The 18,224-nt window shown below is 48.1% G+C and overlaps 1 protein-coding gene across 6 annotated transcripts in view; it reads left to right on the forward strand.

The window, feature by feature from the left end:
• RPA2 (replication protein A2) overlaps positions 1-18,224 on the forward strand; it is a 158,785-nt gene that overhangs the window by 15,025 nt on the left and 125,536 nt on the right. For all 6 annotated transcript variants that reach the window (XM_063954559.1, XM_063954562.1, XM_063954563.1 and 3 more), the window contains one exon: positions 956-1,069. In XM_063954559.1, the coding sequence (XP_063810629.1) occupies positions 956-1,069 (114 nt within the window). The remainder of the gene's footprint in view (positions 1-955; positions 1,070-18,224) is intronic.

Raw genomic sequence — 18,224 nt, forward strand, 5'->3', positions numbered from 1 at the left:
ATCCAGTCTGCGCATCTCTCTAAATTGGGATGTTATGTAGGTGTGCATGTTTGCAACCCTTCTTGCTGCCTATCAGATTATACAGAGTGCTTGCATTATTGTAAATAAAACATGGGCGCAGAAGGGAAAGTTGAGGAGGATTTGCTATTTCTAGTAACATTGAAGTATGTAATCATTCAAAGGTAAAAGCATTGGTTTAACAAATGAAATGTCTATATAGATGAAATTGTTGTAATAAAGCAAACAAATTGTATTAAGTGTAATTAAGTTGAAAATAAGGATAAAAAATATACTTTTTTGAAGCTATAGCTGTATGTTGAACAATTGTTTCTTCCTAAAATATGTTGACTTTGAGACTGCAGTTAGTAAATCTGAAATAACTGGATTATTCCAACTTTATAAAAATCCTATTCTTCTAATGAGAACTGATGTCTAAAGTGAACTTGTCGCCTACAAGACGGAAGAGGCATGCATTGTATTCATGAGAATGTAGCTTATGAATTATTAGGAACCAGTATACAGCGAGGCACTACCTCAGTCATGTCACTGGTTCCTTCAAATTTTGGTAGGCTCCATCCATGCTGGTTCATACCTCAAAAATGGGTACATGTATAATGTGACTAGGAGACAGGTCTCTTTGAGGGATGCAGTTAAAATGCTGGTTTTAACTGCATCCTGCAAAGATCCTAGCATTCAGGAGACCAACGCCGGAATCCCGACAGCCAGTGAAATATGGACACCCGAAATCCTGCTCCTCACCTGGTACACCCACTTCGTTGGTGGGACCACGCAACCAACAGAGTGCGAATAGAAACTGCGGTGAGCGGAGCGAGCTGCTGTCTGTATACTGACAGCTGGTATCTGTTGGTAAATCATATCGGACCCCTCTTTGCTATTTAAAGTGATTTACTGCTTGTTGCTTGCACTTCAATCTCCAATTGTTTTTTTATTTCAGGTCACAATTGTTGGCATAGTGAGACATGCAGAAAAAGCTCCAACAAACATCTTGTATAAAGTAGATGATATGACTGCAGCACCGATGGATATTAGGCAGTGGGTCGACACAGATGTAAGAACTTGCGGTTACATTGTGTTTGGATACGTGTTTTTTTTTTTTTTTTTTTTTTTTTAAATCTAGAATTCACACTAAATATATTTTAGGAAATGCAAATGGTGCAGAATGGAGGGGTCTCTGTATTTATTGTAGTAACAGTTTAAAGATTACCTGATGCATACTGGCATTTGTAATCTATAGTTGGTGGATTTTCTTTAGTAATACTATTTACATTTATAATTGTTTGACTAAAAGTTGCAGTTGGAACTAAATTTGGCCTGACGTTTTCTGTTGATTGGTACAGTTAGCAAGGCTAAGTGGTATAGTGCCACCTACACCAATCTGGAGTTTAAGTAATCTAGAAGTCATTGACCGGTCTGCTGGCTCCCGCCCACTCTGCTGCCTTTCCTTTTGGGGTATTATGCTGGGCACTGCAGCCTGCTACTTCTGGCTGCAGTGTTAGGAGGTCCTCATGCCGCTCAGATACCCACTCCTACCTCACTGTGGCTAAGACTTCCCCAAACAAGGCAGCTCTGCCTATGTGGAACACCTACAGGGTGTCGTATTACAGCTACCTGCAACAGCATCTGCACTTGGGCCACTTTCCAGTTACCTATTAACCGCACCAAACCAGGGACCAGTGTCTGGCAACTTATTAACAGTCGCACTGAGGTCCTATGGATCGTCCCCCCATATAGATAAACTGAGCACCTGGTTAAATTATTTCCAAAGCGGATAACCAAGCATGGCACTCAGATGCTCTCGTATGAACTTGGCAATAGAGGTTCTCAAAAGATGTCCGCTCCTTAACACTACCTTTATGGAGTCTTTTTTTTTTATTTGTGATTTGTCAGTGGCTGCATTGATCCAGTTATATTTTGAGCTGTATTTATTATTTGAGGGTGAGAACTATGTGGAGGGGGACCTGTGGGCTATTTGGAATGAATGTCACTAATGTTTGAATATAAAGTGGTGCTTGACATTTTCCCATAATTAACGTGTGGTACTCGTCAAGAAGTTTCTCTTTCTTATTGTGGACCATAAATACATATTTTATAAAAGCCCCTTCCCCTTCACAAATCTACACTATTCCTGTCCCTACTTGTGTTTCTAGACCAGGCATGTCCAAACTGCGGCCCTCTAGCTGTTGAGAAACTACACATCCCAGCATGCCCTGACAAAGCTTTAGCATTATCTGACGGCAAAACTGTGTCATGGCATGCTGGGATATGTAGTTTCACAGCCGGGACACAAGTTAGGTGCCGGCCGCTGCACGGGCTGTGTAGCAGCCGGCCAGCCCCGGGCCGCAAGTGTGAGGGGCAGTGCTGTAACCTGATGCATTTGCAAAAGTCTGTATTGCAGCTGCACGCTCTTTCTGCTGAAAGCCTTGCCGCTATTTCTCTATCGTCCTAGTGGATGCTGGGGTTCCTGAAAGGACCATGGGGAATAGCGGCTCCGCAGGAGACAGGGCACAAAAGTAAAGCTTTCCGATCAGGTGGTGTGCACTGGCTCCTCCCCCTATGACCCTCCTCCAAGCCAGTTAGATTTTTGTGCCCGGCCGAGAAGGGTGCAATCTAGGTGGCTCTCCTAAAGAGCTGCTTAGAAAAGTTTAGCTTAGGTTTTTTATTTTACAGTGAGTCCTGCTGGCAACAGGATCACTGCAACGAGGGACTTAGGGGAGAAGAAGTGAACTCACCTGCGTGCAGGATGGATTGGCTTCTTGGCTACTGGACATCAGCTCCAGAGGGACGATCACAGGTACAGCCTGGATGGTCACCGGAGCCTTGCCGCCGGCCCCCTTGCAGATGCTGAAGTAAGAAGAGGTCCAGAATCGGCGGCAGAAGACTCCTCAGTCTTCTAAAGGTAGCGCACAGCACTGCAGCTGTGCGCCATTTTCCTCTCAGCACACTTCACACGGCAGTCACTGAGGGTGCAGGGCGCTGGGAGGGGGGCGCCCTGGGAGGCAAATGAATACCTATTTTGGCTAAAAATACCTCACATATAGCCTCCGGAGGCTATATGGAGATATTTAACCCCTGCCAGAATCCGTTAAAAGCGGGAGACGAGGCCGCCGAAAAAGGGGCGGGGCCTATCTCCTCAGCACACAGCGCCATTTTCCCTCACAGAAAGGCTGGAGGGAAGGCTCCCAGGCTCTCCCCTGCACTGCACTACAGAAACAGGGTTAAAACAGAGAGGGGGGGCACTAATTTGGCGTTAAAAATATATAAAAAAGATGCTATAAGGGAAAACACTTATATAAGGTTGTCCCTATATAATTATAGCGTTTTTGGTGTGTGCTGGTAAACTCTCCCTCTGTCTCTCCAAAGGGCTAGTGGGTCCTGTCCTCTATCAGAGCATTCCCTGTGTGTGTGCTGTGTGTCGGTACGTGTGTGTCGACATGTATGAGGACGATGTTGGTGAGGAGGCGGAGCAATTGCCTGTAATGGTGATGTCACTCCACACCGGAATGGATGGCTTATTTAGGGAATTACGTGATAATGTCAACACGCTGCAAGGTCGGTTGACGACATGAGACGGCCGACAAACAATTAGTACCGGTCCAGACGTCTCAAAAACACCGTCAGGGGTTTTAAAACGCCCGTTTACTTTAGTCGGTCGACACAGACACAGACAGGGACACTGAATCCAGTGTCGACGGTGAATAAACAAACGTATTCCTTATTAGGGCCACACGTTAAAGGCAATGAAGGAGGTGTTTCATATTTCTGATACTACAAGTACCACAAAAGAGGGTATTATGTGGGATGTGAAAAAACTACCGTAGTTTTTCCTGAATCAGATAAATTAAATAAAGTGTGTGATGATGCGTGGGTTCCCCCCGATAGAAAATTATGGGCGGTATACCCTTTCCCGCCAGAAGTTAGGGCGCGTTGGGAAACACCCCTTAGGGTGGATAAGGCGCTCACACGCTTATCAAAACAAGTGGCGGTACCGTCTATAGATAGGGCCGTCCTCAAGGACCAGCTGACAGGAGGCTGGAAAATATCATAAAAAGTATATACACACATACTGGTGTTATACTGCGACCAGCGATCGCCTCAGCCTGGATGTGCAGAGCTGGGGTGGCTTGGTCGGATTCCCTGACTAAAAATATTGATACCCTTGACAGGGACAGTATTTTATTGACTATAGAGCATTTTAAAGGATGCATTTCTATATATGCGAGATGCACAGAGGGATATTGGCACTCTGGCATCAAGAGTAAATGCGATGTCCATATCTGCCAGAAGATGTTATGGACACGACAGTGGTCAGGTGATGCAGATTCCAAACGGCACAAAGGTGTATTGCCGTATAAAGGAAGAGGAGTTATTTGGGGTCGGTCCATCGGACCTGGTGGCCACGGCAACTGCTGGAAAATCCGCCGTTTTTACCCTAAGTCACATCTCTGCAGAAAAAGACACCGTCTTTTCAGCCTCAGTCCTTTCGTCCCTATAAGATCATATCTGCCCAGGGATAGAGGAAAGGGAAGAAGACTGCAGCAGGCAGCCCATTCCCAGGAACAGAAGCGTTCCACCGCTTCTGACAAATTCTCAGCATGGCGCTGAGACCGTACAGGACCCCTGGATCCTACAAGTAGTATCCCAGGGGTACAGATTGGAATGTCGAGACGTTTCCCCTTCGCAGGCTCCTGAAGTCTGCTTTACCAAGGTCTCCCTCCGACAAGGAGGCAGTATGGGAAAAAATTCACAAGCTGTATTCCCAGCAGGTGATAATTAAATTACCCCTCCTACTACAAGAAAAGGGGTATTATTCCACACTATATTGTGGTACTGAAGCCAGAAGGCTAGGTGAGACTTATTCTAAAAAATTTTTTGAACACTTACAAAGGTTCTAATCAAGATGGAGTCACTCAGAGCAGTGATAACGAACCAGGAAGAAGGGGACTATATAGTGTCCCGGGACATTAGGGATGCTTACCTCTATGTCCCAAATTTGCCCTTCTCACTAAGGGTACCTCAGGTTCGTGGTGCAGAACTGTCACTATCAGTTTCAGACGCTGCCGTTTGGATTGTCCACGGCACCCCGGGTCTTTACCAAGGTAATGGCCGAAATGATGATTCTTCTTCGAAGAAAAGGCGTCTTAATTATCCCTTACTTGGACGATCTCCTGATAAGGGCATAGTCCAGGGAACAGTTGGAGGTCGGAGTAGCACTATCTCGGATACTGCTACAACAGCACGGGTGGATTCTAAATATTCCAAAATCGCAGCTGATCCCGACGACACGTCTGCTGTGCCTAGGGATGATTCTGGACACAGTCCAGAAAAAGGTGTTTCTCCCGGAAGAGAAAGCCAGGGAGTTATCCGAGCTAGTCAGGAACCTCCTAAAAACAGTGCATCATTGCACAAGGGTCCTGGTAAAAATGGTGGCTTCCTACGAAGCAATTCCATTCGGCAGATTTCACGCAAGAACTTTTCAGTGGGATCTGCTGGACAAATGGTCCGGATCGCATCTTCAGATGCATCAGCGGATAACCCTATATCCAAGGACAAGGGTGTCTCTCCTGTGGTGGTTATAGAGTGCTCATCTTCTAGAGGGCCGCAGATTCGGCATTCAGGATTGGATGCTGGTGACCACGGAGCCCAGCCCGAGAGGCTGGGGAGCAGTCACACAAGGAAAAAATTTCCAGGGAGTGTGATCAAGTCTGGAGACTTTTCTCCACATAAATATACTGGAGCTAAGGGTAAATTTATAATGCTCTAAGCTTAGCAAGACCTCTGCTTCAAGGTCAGCCGGTATTGATCCAGTGGGAAAAACATCACGGCAGTCGCCCACGTAAACAGACAGGGCGACACAAGAAGCAGGAGGGCAATGGCAAAAACTGCAAGGACTTTTCGCTGGGCGGAAAATCATGTGATAGCACTGTCAGCAGTGTTTCATCCCGGGAATGGAAACTGGGAAGCAGACTTCCTCAGCAGGCACGACCTCCACCCGGGAGAGTGGAAACTTCATCGGGAAGTTTTTTCCACTTGATTGTAAACCGTTGGGAAATACCAAAGGTGGACATGATGGCGTCCCGTCTGAACAAAAAACGGGACAGGTATTGCGCCAGGTCAAGAGACCCTCAGGCAATAGCTGTGGACGTTCTGGTAACACCGTGGGTGTACCAGTCGGTGTATGTGTTCCCTCCTCTGCTTCTCATACCTAAGGTGCTGAGAATTATAAGACGTAGAGGAGTAAGAACTATACTCATGGCTCCGGATTGGCCAAGAAGGACTTGGTACCCGGAACTTCAAGAGATGCTTACAGAGGTCTTATGGCCTCTGCCGCTAAGAAGGGACTTGCTTCAGCAAGTACCATGTCTGTTCCAAGACTTACCGCAGCTGCGTTTGTCGGCATGGAGGTGGAAAGCCGGATCCTAAGGGAAAAAGGCATTCCGGAAGAGGTCATTCCTACCCTGGTCAAAGCCAGAAAGGAGGTGACCGCACAACATTATCACCACATGTGGCGAAAATATGTTGCGTGGTGTGAGGCCAGGAAGGCCCCACAAAGAAATTTCAACTCGGTCGTTTCCTGCATTTCCTGCAAACAGGAGTGTCTATGGGCCTCAAATTGGGGTCCATTAAGGTTCAAATTTCGGCCCTGTCGATTTTCTTCCAAAAAGAATTGGCTTCAGTTCCTGAAGTCCAGAAGTTTGTCAAGGGAGTATTGCATATACAACCCCCTTTTGTGCCTCCAGTGGCACTGTGGGATCTCAACGTAGTTCTGGGATTCCTCAAATCACATTGGTTTAAAACCAGTCAAATCTGTGGATTTGAAGCATCTCACATAAAAAGTGACCATGCTCTTGGCCCTGGCCTGGACCAGGCGAGTGTCAAATTGGTGGTTTTTTTCTCAAAAAAGCCCATATCTGTTTGTCCATTCGGACAGGGCAGAGCTGCGGACTCGTCCCCAGTTCTCTCCCTAAGGTGGTGTCAGTGTTTCACCTGAACCAGCTTATTGTGGTGCCTTGCACCTACTAGGGACTTGGAGGACTCCAAGTTGCTAGATGTTGTCAGGGCCCTGAAAATATGTTCCAGGACGGCTGGAGTCAGGAAAACTGACTTGCTGTTATCCTGTATGCACCCAACAAACTGGGTGCTCTTGCTTCTAAGCAGACTATGGCTAGTTGGATGTGTAATACAATTCAGCTTGCACATTCTGTGGCAGGCCTGCCACAGCCAAAATATGTAAATGCCCATTCCACAAGGAAGGTGGGCTCATCTTGGGCGGCTGCCCGAGGGGTCTCGGCTTTACAACTTTGCCGAGCAGCTACTTGGTCAGGGGCAAACACGTTTGCTAAATTCTACAAATTTGATACCCTGGCTAAGGAGGACCTGGAGTTCTCTCATTCGGTGCTGCAGAGTCATCCGCACTCTCCCGCCCGTTTGGGAGCTTTGGTATAATCCCCATGGTCCTTTCAGGAACCCCAGCATCCACTAGGACGATAGAGAAAATAAGAATTTACTTACCGATAATTCTATTTCTCGGAGTCCGTAGTGGATGCTGGGCGCCCATCCCAAGTGCGGATTATCTGCAATACTTGTACATAGTTACAAAAATCGGGTTATTATTGTTGTGAGCCATCTTTTCAGAGGCTCCGCTGTTATCATACTGTTAACTGGGTTTAGATCACAAGTTGTACGGTGTGATTGGTGTGGCTGGTATGAGTCTTACCCGGGATTCAAAATTCCTCCCTTATTGTGTACGCTCGTCCGGGCACAGTACCTAACTGGCTTGGAGGAGGGTCATAGGGGGAGGAGCCAGTGCACACCACCTGATCGGAAAGCTTTACTTTTGTGCCCTGTCTCCTGCGGAGCCGCTATTCCCCATGGTCCTTTCAGGAACCCCAGCATCCACTACGGACTCCGAGAAATAGAATTATCGGTAAGTAAATACTTATTTTTTTAGGCATTAAAACCATCTCTTTGTTAATCATCCCATGAAATCTAGTGATACTGTAGCAAAGGAGGCAACAGTAAGGATCTTATTAATTGTTCCTGTCCCTATTACTTTTAGAACTAGGAAGATATTTTATTTCACAATGCTTCTGGTAAGCAAATCATGTAATTGGCAAGATCATCACAAACTTGATGGTTGGTTATAGGCCTACATTTTGGTATACTTCTGTCCTCTGGTTACATCAGACTTCCATGTGTCAGATGTAACACATATTTATGTGAAGACCTTAGTTCATTGTTACATTTTTTTCTCTTACGTCCTAGAGGATGCTGGGGACTCAGTAAGGACCATGGGAATAGACGGGCTCGGCAGGAGACATGGGCACTAAAAAGAACTTTAGATATGGGTGTGCACTGGCTCCTCCCTCTATGCCCCTCCTCCAGACCTCAGTTTGATACTGTGTCCAGAGGAGACTGGGTGCATTACAGGGAGCTCTCCTGAGTTTCCCTGAAAAAGTATTTTGTTAGGTTTTTTATTTTCAGGGAGCCTGCTGGCAACAGGCTCCCTGCATCGTGGGACTGAGGGGAGAGAAGCAGACCTACTTAAATGCTAGGCTCTGCTTCTTAGGCTACTGGACACCATTAGCTCCAGAGGGAGTCGGAACGCAGGTCTCTCCTTGCAGTTCGTCCCGGAGCCACGCCGCCGTCCTCCTCACAGAGCCGGAAGATAGAAGCCGGGTGAGTATAAGAAGAAAGAAGACTTCAAAGGCGGCAAAAGACTTCGGATCTTCACTGAGGTAACGCGCAGCGGTAACGCTGCGTGCCATTGCACCCACACAACTCACACACGGCAGGCACTGTAAGGGTGCTGCGCCCTGGGCAGCAATTAAACCTCTTCTCTGGCATATTGGGATATATAGATAGATAGATAGATATAGAGATACATACATACATACATACATACATACATACATACATACATACATACATACATACATACATACATACTTTGCTCTGTATATATGAGAGCCCCCGCCAGTTTTTCAAAACAATAGAGCGGGACCGAAGCCTGCCGCTGAGGGGGCGGGGCTTGATCCTCAGCACTCGCCAGCGCCATTATCTCCACAGCACACGCTGAGAAGCTGGCTCCCCGGACTCTCCCCTGCTGAACACGGTGACAGAGGGTTTGAAAGAGGGGGGGGGGGGCACATAATTTGGCGCAGTGTTTATATATATATATATATATATATATATTTATTTGTAAAAAGCGCTATCTGGGTAATTTGTTTCCCTGGGTCATTGGCGCTGGGTGTGTGCTGGCATACTCTCTCTCTGTCTCTCCAAAGGGCCTTGTGGGGGAACTGTCTCCAGATAAGAGAATTCCCTGAGTGTGTGGTGTCGGTACGCTTGTCGGCATGTCTGAAGCAGAAGGCTCTTCTAGGGAGGAGGTGGAGCAAATGTGTGGTGTCTCCGTCGGCAACGCCGACACCTGACTGGTTGGATATGTGGAATGTTTTTAAATGCAAATGTGTATTTATTGCACAAAAGGTTGGACAAGGCTGAGTACAGGGAGTTTAGCCCTGCCTTTCACTATGTCACAGGGACCTCCTGGGTCTCAAAAGCGCCCACTATCCCAAATAGTAGACACGGATACCGTCACGGATTCTGATTCCAGTGTCGACTACGATGATGCAAAGTTGCAGCCAAAATTGGCTAAAAGTATTCATTATATGATTATTGCTATAAAGAGGTGTTGCATATCACGGATGAACCCTTTGTCCCTGACACGAGGGTCCACATGTTTAAAGAAAAGAAACCTGAGATAACCTTTCCTCCATCTCATGAGCTGAACGAATTATTTGAAAAGGCTTGGGAATCTCCAGATAAACTGCAGATTCCCAAAAGGATTCTTATGACGTATCCTTTCCCGACTAAGGACAGGATACGGTGGGAATCCTCCCCAAGGGTGCACAAAGCGTTGACACGCTTATCCAAAAAATAGGATTTGGTACTTACCAGGTAAATCCTTTTCTTTGAATCCATAGGGGGCACTGGAGTACTCTTGGGATATGGACGGCTTTAGCAAGAACAGGGCACTGAATATTTAAATTTAGAACACTCCACCCCTCCATATCCCAGAGTACCTCAGTGTTTTTTACTGAGCCGAACAGGAGCTATAGAGAGGTTGACAATGGAGTATTACATATAACATAACGGACAACAATGAAGTTGACACAGAACGTTACTGACAACTAAACAGTTGACACCATAACCAGTACTTGATAATTTGAACCAGTCGGCGAGAGTGTGTTACCATAAGATCCCCTGAACTTACCAGAAACCAGGTAAAACTGCTCTGGGTGGGCGTCCAGTGCCCCCTATGGATTCAAAGAAAAGGATTTACCTGGTAAGTCCCAAAATCCTATTTTCTTTTTCATCCACTAGGGGTCACTGGAGTACTTTTGGGACGTACCAAAGCTTCCCCCGTGGGCGGGATAGCTGTTTGGCACCTGTAACACGAGGCGGCCAAAGCTAGATGCTGTAACCGCAAACGTATCAAACTTGTAAAAGCGCACAAACGTGTGCACTGATGACCATGTAGCCACACGGCAAAGCTGCGTCGTGGAAGCTCCCCGACCAGCGGCCCATGAAGTTCCCACAGAACGTGTGGAATGAGCTGTTACTGATGTAGGCGGCTGTAACCTAGCATGAAGGTAAGCCTGACGTATAGTCAGTTTTATCCATCTGGATAAGGTCTGCATAGACGCTGGCCAACCCATCTTGGCAGCATCATAGAGAACAAACAACGTATCCGTCTTACGAACTGTAGCCGTTCGGGATACATAAACGCGTAATGAGCGTACCACATCCAGAGTTCCAGAATGTCCTGTTAACACAGGAACTACTATTGGTTAATTAATGTGAAAAGAGGACACAACCTTTGGTAAGAAAGCGGAATTCGTCCGAAGTTCCGCTCTGTCATCATGAAACACCAAATACGGTGGCTTGCATGACAAGGCACCCAAATCTGAAACACGCCTTACCTAAGCTAAGGCTAGAAGAAAAATTGTTTTCCATGTGAGAACTTTATATCCACTTGCTGTCAGGGTTCAAAATATGAAGACTGTAAGAAATCTAAAACCAGAGTCAAGGCCCATGGCGCCGTAGGTGGAATGAATGGAGGCTGTACGCTGAGGACACCTCGTAGAAAAGTGTGTACCGACTGCAATAGAGCCAATCGACTTTGAAAGTAATTTGACAAATCGGATACCTGCACCTTAAGTGTTCATAACCGCAGACCTCCATCTAACCCCGTCTGTAGAAATAACAAAAGACGGGATAACTGAAAGATGAAGTCGGAAACTTCCGAGCTTCACACCAACCTATATAGGCACGCCAAATTGTGTAATAATGAGCTGCCGTAACTGGCTTCCTAGCTCGTAACATGGTTGGTATAACCGATTCTGGAATGCCCTCTCTTCTTAAGAGGGCGGTCTCACCAGCCACCCCGGTAAACGCAGCCGCGCTAAATTGGGGTAAAGGAACGGACCCTGTGGTAAGAAGTCCGGACATCGTGGGAGCGGCCAAGGATCGTCTGCGAGTAGTCCGCGGAGATCCGAGAACCAAGCTCTCCGAGACCAATAAGGCGCCACTAATATGACTGTGGCGGACTCTTTTGATCCGTTTTAGTAACAGAGGGAGCAGCGGCAACGGTGGAAACAGATACACGAGGCTGTACAGCCACGCAATTGTGAGAGCATTCACCGCCACTGCCTTTGGATCTCTCGTTCTGGACACATACTGGGGCATTTGGTGATTGTGGCCGGGCCCGGGGGGGGCGGGCCGGGCCCGGGGGGGGGGCCCTGGGCAGCAATAAGAATACCTTTTGGCACATTATGCACATAATACAGTCTGGAAAACTGTATATGTGCAAAAAACCCCGCCATTAAGATAAACGAAACGCGGGAGAAGCCTGCCGCTGAGGGGGCGGGGCCTTCTTCCTCAGCACACCAGCGCCATTTTCTCTTCACAGCTCCGCTGTAAGGACGCTCCCCAGGCTCTCCCCTGCAGTATCCTGTAGAAGAAGGGTAAAAAAGAGAGGGGGGGCACATAAATTTAGGCGCTAATAAGATAATAATAAGCAGCTATTGGGAAAAATCACTCATTATAGTGTACATCCCTGTGTTATATAGCGCTGTGGTGTGTGCTGGCATACTCTCTCTGTCTCCCTAAAGGACTTTGTGGGGTCCTGTCCTCAGTCAGAGCATTCCCTGTGTGTGTGCGGTGTCGGTACGGCTGTGTCGACATGTTTGATGAGGAGGGTTACGTGGAGGCGGAGCAAGGGCAGATAAGTGTGGTGTCGCCCCCGACGGGGCCGACATTGGATTGGATGGATATGTGGAAGGTTTTAACGGACAGTGTCAACTCCTTACATAAAAGGTTCGATGACTCAGCAGCCTTGGGACAGCCGGGATCTCGGCCCGCGCCTGCCCAGGCGTCTCAGAGGCCATCAGGGGCTCATAAACGCCCGCTAGCTCAGATGGTAGACACAGATGTCGACACGGAGTCTGACTCCAGTGTAGATGAGGATGAGACAAATGCACAGTCTACAAAAGCCATCCGGTGCATGATTACTGCAATGAAAAGTGTATTGCACATTTCTGATATTAACCCGGTTACTACCAAGAAGGGTGTTATGTTTGGGGAGAAAAAGCAGCCAGTGACACTTCCCCCATCTGATGAATTAAATGAATGGTGTGAGAAAGTGTGGAGTTCCCCCGATAAGAAACTAGTGATTTCTAAGAGGTTACTGATGGCGTACCCTTTCCCGCCAACGGACAGGTTACGTTGGGAAACATCCCCTAGGGTGGACAAGGCGCTCACACGCTTATCAAAAAAGGTGGCACTGCCGTCTCAGGATACGGCCGCCTTTAAAGGAGCCTGCGGATAGAAAGCAGGAAGCTATCCTGAAGTCTGTGTATACACACTCAGGTACTATACTGAGACCTGCTATTGCTTCAGCATGGATGTGTAGTGCTGCAGCAGCATGGTCTGATACCCTGTCAGACAACATTGATTCCCTCGACTGGGATACTATTTTGCTAACCATAGAACATATAAAAGACGTCGTCTTATATATGCGGGATGCACAGAGGGACACTTGCCTGCTGGCATCTAGAATTAATGCAATGTCCATTTCTGCCAGGAGAGTATTATGGACTCTGCAGTGGACAGGTGATGCTGATTCTAAAAGACACATGGAGGTGTTGCCTTATAAGGGTGAGGAATTGTTTGGGGACGGTCTCTCGGACCTCGTATCCACGGCAACAGCCGGGAAGTCAACTTTTTTACCTCCGGTTCCCTCACAGCCTAAGAAAGCACCGTATTATGTACAGTCCTTTCGGCCTCAGAAAGGCAAGCGGATCAGAGGCGCATCCTTTCTGCCCAGAGGCAGGGGTAGAGGAAAGAAGCTGCATCAGGCAGCCAGTTCCCAGGAACAAAAATCCTCCCCCGCTTCCTCTAAGTCCACTGCATGACGCTGGGGCTCCACAGGCAGAGCCGGGTGCGGTGGGGGCGCGTCTCCGAAACTTCAGCAACCAGTGGGTTCGCTCACAAGTGGATCTCTGGGCTGTACAAATTGTATCTCGGGGATACAAGCTGGAGTTCGAGGTGACTCCCCCTCACCTCAAATCAGCCTTACCAGCTGCTCCCAGGGAAAGGGAGGTAGTACTGGCGGCAATTCACAAGCTGTACCTCCAGCAGGTGATAATCAAGGTTCCCCTCTTTCAACAGGGACGGGGTTACTATTCCACAATGTTTGTGATACCGAAACCAGACGGTTCGGTGAGGCCCATTCTGAATTTAAAATCCTTGAACACTTATATAAGGAAGTTCAAGTTCAAAATGGAATCGCTCCGGGCGGTTATTGTAAGCCTGGAATAGGGGGATTTTATGGTGTCGCTGGACATCAAGGATGCTTACTTGCATGTCCCCGTTTACCCACCTCACCAGGAGTACCTCAGGTTTGTGGTACAGGATTGTCATTACCAATTCCAGACGTTGCCGTTTGGTCTGTCCACGGCACAGAGAGTATTTACTAAGGTAATTGCCGAAATGATGATACTCCTTCGGAAGAAGGGAGTTATAATTATCCCGTACTTGGACGATCTCCTTATAAAGGCGAGGTCCAGAGAGCAGTTGTTAGTCAGCGTAGCACTTTCTCGGGAAGTGTTGCAACAGCACGGCTGGATTCTGAATATCCCAAAGTCGCAGCTGATTCCTGCGACGCGTCTGCTATTCCTGGGCATGATTCTGGACACAGAACAGAAGAAGGTGTTTCTCCCGATGGAGAAGGCCCAGGAATTGTCATCTCTGGTCAGGGACCTCCTGAAACCAAAACAGGTGTCGGTGCATCACTGCACGCGAGTCCTGGGTAAGATGGTGGCTTCTTTCGAAGCAATTCCCTTCGGCAGGTTCCATGCAAAGATCTTTCAGTGGGATCTGTTCGACAAATGGTCCGGATCGCATCTTCAGATGCATCGGTTGATCACCCTGTCACCAAGGGCCAGGGTGTCTGCTGTGGTGGCTGCAGAGTGCTCATCTTCTCGAGGGCCGCAGATTCGGCATACAGGACTGGGTCCTGGTGACCACGGACGCAAGCCTCCGAGGATGGGGAGCAGTCACTCAGGGAAGGAACTTCCAAGGACAGTGGTCAAGTCGGGAGACTTCACTACACATAAATATACTGGAACTAAGGGCCATTTACAACGCCCTGAGTCAAGCAGAGCCCCTGCTTCAAAACCAACCAGTGCTGATTCAATCAGACAACATCACGGCGGTCGCCCATGTAAACCGCCAGGGCGGCACAAGAAGCAGGATGGCGATGGCAGAAGCCACAAGGATTCTCCGATGGGTGGAAAATCACGTGCTAGCACTGTCAGCAGTGTTCATTCCGGGAGTGGACAACTGGGAAGCAGACTTCCTCAGCAGGCACGACCTCCACCCGGGAGAGTGGGGACTTCATCCAGAAGTCTTCAAGCAGATTGTAAACCGTTGGGAACGGCCACAGGTGGACATGATGGCGTCCTGCCTCAACAAAAAGCTCAAAAAATATTGCGCCAGGTCAAGGGACCCTCAGGCGATAGCTGTGGACGCACTAGTGACACCGTGGGTGTACCAGTCGGTTTATGTGTTCCCTCCTCTTCCTCTCATACCCAAAGTACTGAGGATAGTAAGAAAGAGAGGAGTAAGAACTATACTCATCGTTCCGGATTGGCCAGGAAGAACTTGGTACCCAGAACTACAAGAAATGATCTCAGAGGACCCATGGCCTCTGCCTCTCAGACAGGACCTGTTGCAGCAGGGGCCCTGTCTGTTCCAAGACTTACCGCGGCTGCGTTTGACGGCATGGCGGTTGAACGCCGGATCCTAACGGAAAAGGGCATTCCAGATGAAGTGATTCCTACGCTGATAAAGGCTAGGAAAGATGTGACAGCACAACATTATCACCAGATATGGTGAAAATATGTTCCTTGGTGTGAAGCCAGAAAGGCCCCTACAGATGAATTCCAGCTGGGTCGATTCCTGCACTTCCTACAGTCAGGAGTGACTATGGGCTAAAAAATTAGGGCCGAAATCTGGACCTTTATGGATCCTATCTATTTTCTTTCAAAAAGAACTGGCTTCACTGCCTGAAGTTCAGACGTTTGTTAAGGGAGTGCTGCATATTCAGCCCCCTTTTGTGCCTCCAGTGGCACCTTGGGATCTTAACGTTGTGTTGGATTTCCTGAAATCCCACTGGTTTGAGCAACTTAAGACCGTGGAGCTAAAATATCTCACGTGGAAAGTGGTCATGGTATTGGCCTTAGCTTCGGCTAGGCGTGTGTCAGAATTGGCGGCTTTGTCGTGTAAAAGCCCTTATCTGATCTTCCATATGGACAGGGCAGAATTGAGGACTCGTCCCCAATTTCTCCCTAAGGTGGTGTCGGCGTTTCATTTGAACCAACCTATTGTGGTGCCTGCGGCTACTCGGGACTTGGAGGACTCCAAGTTACTAGATGTAGTCAGGGCTTTGAAAATCTATGTAGCCAGGACGGCTGGAGTCAGGAAAACTGACTCGCTGTTTATCCTGCATGCACCCAACAAGCTGGGTGCTCCTGCTTCAAAGCAAACTATTGCTTGCTGGATCTGCTCCACGATTCAGCAAGCTCATTCTGCGGCAGGATTGCCGCATCCTAAATCAGTAAAAGCCCATTCCACAAGGAAGGTGGGCTCTTCTTGGGCGGCTGCCCGAGGGGTCTCGGCTTTACAGCTTTGCCGAGCTGCTACTTGGTCGGGTTCACATTTGCTAAGTTCTACAAGTTTGATACCCTGGCTGAGGAGGACCTTGCCTTTGCTCATTCGGTGCTGCAGAGTCATCCGCACTCTCCCGCCCGTTTGGGAGCTTTGGTATAATCCCCATGGTCCTTACGGCGTTCCCAGCATCCACTAGGACGTCAGAGAAAATGAATTTACTCACCGGTAATTCTATTTCTCGTAGTCCGTAGTGGATGCTGGGCGCCCGTCCCAAGTGCGGACTCTCTGCAATACATGTATATAGTTATTGCTTAACTAAAGGGTTTTTGTTATGAGCCATCTGTTACTGAGGCTCAGTTGTTCATACTGTTAACTGGGTATGTGTTAGGGTCTCCTGCCCTGTGCTGCCACGTCGTCATGGCAACCGGGAGACAAGTGCTAGTGGAGTAACCTGAGCGCAGCTGATACTCCGGTTCGGGTCTTTTGCTGTGCAGTGGTTATAGGCTCTGTGCACGGCAGGGGATCCGGTGCTGGTTTTTGTGCTCAGTCTGTGAGGTCTGAGTGGGGCGTGGACAGCACCTGCTTTATAAGGCCTCTTTTCAGGGTAAGCAGATGCTGCTGAATCTCTGTTGGTTAGTCAGTTCATGAAAGTTAGCCAGTACTGTGTAGCTTTGTATTTGTTTGTTGCTTACTGCAAATAGGCCTGGGGATTTGGTATTACACTCTGCCAATCCAGACCTAGCAGTAAGACTGGAGTCAGTCGTTTAGCTTGCTGGGGTTCTGTTATTACTCTGTGAACTTAGCAAGTTTGCGGCTGTATTCTAACACTTGCCTGTCTAATCCTGTCTCACTGTGCTAGGTGTCAGGGGTCAGTTTAGTGGCAGTAAGCTTAAACCTGTGCACTGCAAGTGAGAATCAGGATTGTGGAGGCTCTCCTTGTGTCTATCATTCCATCTCTGACCAAGGAGTTTACTGCCACACCCGTTGGTAACCCTTTAGGGTTTTGCTGTTGCCCTTAGCAACAGCATTTCGGGTTCTCTACGTATTAAAACACAACATCTTGCTTTTTACATCTGAGCAGTTCTAATACAAGGGAGATACCCAGTTCCTTAGCCTCTGGGCTTCTCTGTTCACTGTGTGTGTATTTTGTTACCCTATCACCTTCTGTGTACGTTATGTCATATTCCCCAGTTTGTCTGTGAGTCCATTTGTTTTGCATAACAGTTCAAACACCAGTACATTCCTGCAGGCACTGGTGTGCATAACATATTCAGCAGCCTAATACTCCTGTTGAAATTTTGTGGGAATATGGAGCATACCCCTCAAAATACGTTGCAACAGGTGGTCGATCAGGTGCAGGTCCTGACTCGGCAATTTAATGATTTGTCCATTAAAATGCACACCTCCCAGGCTGCTGGCGGAGCTCCCGCAGCAGCAGCACCTGCAGGGGTTAAGGAGCCGAAAGTAAATCTCCCGGATCGTTTTTCTGGAGATCGCTCGCAGTTCTTTTGTTTCAAGGAGAGCTGCAAGCTATACTTCCGGCTTAGGCCTCAGTCTTCTGGGTCGGAGATTCAGCGGGTGGGCATAGTGATTTCCTTGCTACAAGGAGACCCACAGGTCTGGGCATATGGGTTGCAGCCTGACTGTCCGTCGCTTAAAAGTGTTGATGCTTTTTTTACGGCACTGGGCATGTTGTATGATGACCCTGACAAGACTGCCTCAGCCGAGGCTCAGATTTCGATCCTTAAGCAAGGGCGAAGGCCAGTTGAGGTTTACTGTACGGAGTTTCGGAGGTTGGCCCATGATACCCAGTGGAATGACCCAGCCCTGAGACACCAGTACCGAAGAGGTCTTTCTAACCAGATAAAGGACCAACTGGTACAATATCCCTTGCCTGATAGCTTGGATCAGCTCATGCAGTTATCCATCCGGGTGGATAGACTGCTGAGAGAGCGTAGGCTTGAAAGGGA

Source organism: Pseudophryne corroboree, chromosome 2, assembly GCF_028390025.1.
Source record: "Pseudophryne corroboree isolate aPseCor3 chromosome 2, aPseCor3.hap2, whole genome shotgun sequence".
Lineage (NCBI taxonomy): Eukaryota > Metazoa > Chordata > Amphibia > Anura > Myobatrachidae > Pseudophryne > Pseudophryne corroboree.